This window comes from Oryzias melastigma, unplaced genomic scaffold (assembly GCF_002922805.2).
Source record: "Oryzias melastigma strain HK-1 unplaced genomic scaffold, ASM292280v2 sc01612, whole genome shotgun sequence".
Taxonomy (NCBI): Eukaryota; Metazoa; Chordata; class Actinopteri; order Beloniformes; family Adrianichthyidae; genus Oryzias; species Oryzias melastigma.
Genome location: NW_023418194.1, coordinates 1 through 2827, shown reverse-complemented (window position 1 = coordinate 2827; position 2827 = coordinate 1). Strand labels below are relative to the sequence as shown.

General features: G+C 41.1%; 1 protein-coding gene across 1 annotated transcript; it reads left to right on the top strand.

The window, feature by feature from the left end:
• The first annotated feature begins 24 nt into the window (after nucleotides 1-24).
• On the top strand, nucleotides 25-2651 carry LOC112138841 (scavenger receptor cysteine-rich type 1 protein M130). Its single transcript, XM_024261497.2, has 5 exons — nucleotides 25-370; nucleotides 840-1145; nucleotides 1246-1545; nucleotides 1684-1989; nucleotides 2068-2651. Exons 1-5 carry the CDS (start codon nucleotides 139-141, stop codon nucleotides 2391-2393), a joined length of 1470 nt encoding a protein of 489 aa, XP_024117265.2. The 5' UTR covers nucleotides 25-138; the 3' UTR covers nucleotides 2394-2651.
• The last annotated feature ends 176 nt before the right edge of the window (nucleotides 2652-2827 follow it).

Genomic DNA, 2827 nt, shown 5'->3' with positions numbered 1-2827 from the left:
CTCAGTAAATGATGCTGACTCATCTTCTTATTTGTAAAATGTTTGATATATTTAACAAACAACGTCTGGTTTGGATCCTCAGATTCTGAAAACATTCGGTTGGTTGGTGGAGACCATCGTTGTGCCGGAAAACTGAAGATGAAGAACATGGGAGAATGGAGATCTGTTGGTGGCTATAATATTAACATGAAGCTTGCAGAGTCTGTATGTAAACTGATGGACTGTGGTTCACCAATCACAGTCAGAAGAAGACGACAAGACTCTAGAGAGGATGTCTGGGGACTGGATGGTAGCTGTGATGGATCTAATTTAATGGAGTGTCGGAAATACCTCATGACTGGCAGGGATTTTACTGAGATCACCTGTTCAGGTAAAAACATTGATGGTTCTTTCAATGTCTTTCTCCAGGTTAGAACATTCTCTTTGATCCAACAGAACAATGTGGTTCCAGTCTTCTCTCTCTAATCTGTAAATGCATTTGTAAAGAATCCCTCAGATGGTCTTTGTGTGAGTCCTGAACCCACAACAACCCATCAGTCAGAATGTTCTGCCCAACTGAGAACAGCCTTTTGGAGCAGTTCTCCATTCATCTCAATGGGTCTGAGGCTGTTCTGACACTGCTGTCCATGTGACCTGGCTCCAGAACAGCAGAAGATCCACTGAAATGTAGAGATTCTCATTTCTGACTCATGGGGGAGTAACATCCAAAAACCATCAACAAACAGACAGAGCGGGAAACTCCCATAGAAATGCAGAAGTAGTTTGTGGAAATGAAAACCGTTCTGATTGGATCCAGAACAGTCCAGCATCTGTCTTGATCTTCTTCTCTGGATCCACAGAATCCATCAGGCTGGTGAACGGAGACAATCAGTGTTCAGGCAGGCTGGAGGTGAAGTCTAACAACTCCTGGTCCATAGTGTGTGAAGATGACTTTGACCACCAGGATGCAGAGGTGGTCTGTAGGGAGCTGGGATGTGGGGCTACTTCAGTCCTCCAGGGGGCGCTCTATGGAGAAACAGAGGCTCCAGAGTGGAGCAGAGAGTTCCTCTGTGAAGGTCATGAGTCTGCTCTCCTGAAATGTAGAAGTTCACAGCTCACAAGATGGACCTGTCCTCCTGGTAAAGCTGTGGAGATCACCTGTTCAGGTAGATCTGCAGGTTTAGTTTCTGTATTTATATTTTATTACATTTTTTTGTTCAGTGTTTTTTTTAGGTTTCTCCTCTTATTTTACTCTTGTTTGTTCAGATCCTGATCAGGTGATGTTGGTAGGCGGAGCCAGTCGTTGCACTGGTGAACTTCATTTGAAACACCACCAAGAATGGAGACCTGTTCAGTTATTTTATGGATGGTCCCCAGAGTTATTTCAGGTTGTTTGTCATCGGCTGAACTGTGGTTCATTTGTTTCTGAAGAATTCAAAAGTGATAGAGGAGAAAGACCTGTGTGGAGGATCAAACCAGACTGCATGAAGAGTTTGTCTTTGTGGAGGGAATGTGTGGACGTGGACGATTCTTCAAGCTCTGTCCAGATAAACATCACCTGCTCAGGTAACAACTGTTTTCTCTTCAGTGTTTAACTGTTTAGAAGAACAACATCTCCACACAGAAACACCATGAGGTGTTAGCAAAAGACTTCAGAAGACATTTTTAAAACCTTGATCTTGATCTTCTCCTCTGGATCCACAGAATCCATCAGGCTGGTGAATGGAGACAATCGGTTTTCAGGCAGGCTGGAGGTGAAGTCTAACAACTCCTGGTCCATAGTGTGTGAAGATGACTTTGACCAGCAGGATGCAGAGGTGGTCTGTAGGGAGCTGGACTGTGGGGCTCCTTCATTCCTCCAGGGGGCGCTCTATGGAGAAACAGAGGCTCCAGAGTGGAGCAGAGAGTTCCTCTGTGAAGGTCATGAGTCTGCTTTACTCCACTGTAAAAGTAGCAGTTCATCTCAGAAGTTCTGTTCTTCTGGTAAAGCTGTGGAGCTCACCTGTTCAGGTAGAGGAGAAGCTTTAGTTTTAGTGCTGTTAACAGAATGACTTCTTTATTTTTACCTCACTTTCTGTTTTCCTCCAGTCCCTTTAAGGTTGGTGGGAACGACCAGCCGCTGTGCTGGAGTTCTGGAAGTGTTCTACAGCAAAGAGTGGAGACCAGTTTATGACTATATATCAGAGGAGAACTGGAATCATGAAGCAGCAACTGCAGTGTGTTCACAGCTGGATTGTGGTTCTTCTGTGTTCCAAGAAGTCACAGAAGATTCTACATGGAAAGATGTGTGGTGGATCGACTCCTCCTGTTGGAAGTCACTTTCTGATCACTGTGTCTTTTATTATGATTACACTGAGGACAGACTGGAGGTTTCATGTTCAGGTAAACTGATGTTTTTATGTTTTAAACTATAGAGAAAGTTAACTGTCAAAATGAGACGTTTTCTCAAAGTATGTGAAACTATTGTGAAAATGTGAAAACATTTTTTTAACTCAAATGTACACATTGTAAGCTTGAATGAATTATTGAAGATTTAAAAAACAAGAGTTAAAAATCTAAAACTCAAAGTTTTTACTATTTAGCCTAATTTTATGTGGGGGACGAGTCTTTGAGAATATTAAAACCAGAGGGACAGAAATGAAAAAGAAAAACACAAGTTGAAACTAAAATTGTTTAAAGTTTTTTGATTATTCAAGTTTTACATTTAAATCTTTACTTCTTTACTTTATTTAAAAAACATCTCACAAATTTAGTCTGGACTTTTTATGTAATATTTAAAAAAACTATGAAAAGTTAAACATCTACATTTGATATTCAGTAACTATTTAGTATTCAACCAAATGTTTGA

Coding starts and splice junctions, on each gene's coding strand:
- LOC112138841 (XM_024261497.2), top strand. CDS start 139: ATGAAGAACATGGGAGAATGGAGATCTGTTGGTGGCTATAATATTAAC. Junction 1,146..1,245: donor TGTGGAGATCACCTGTTCAG/GTAGATCTGCAG, acceptor TTGTTTGTTCAG/ATCCTGATCAGGTGATGTTG. Junction 1,990..2,067: donor TGTGGAGCTCACCTGTTCAG/GTAGAGGAGAAG, acceptor GTTTTCCTCCAG/TCCCTTTAAGGTTGGTGGGA.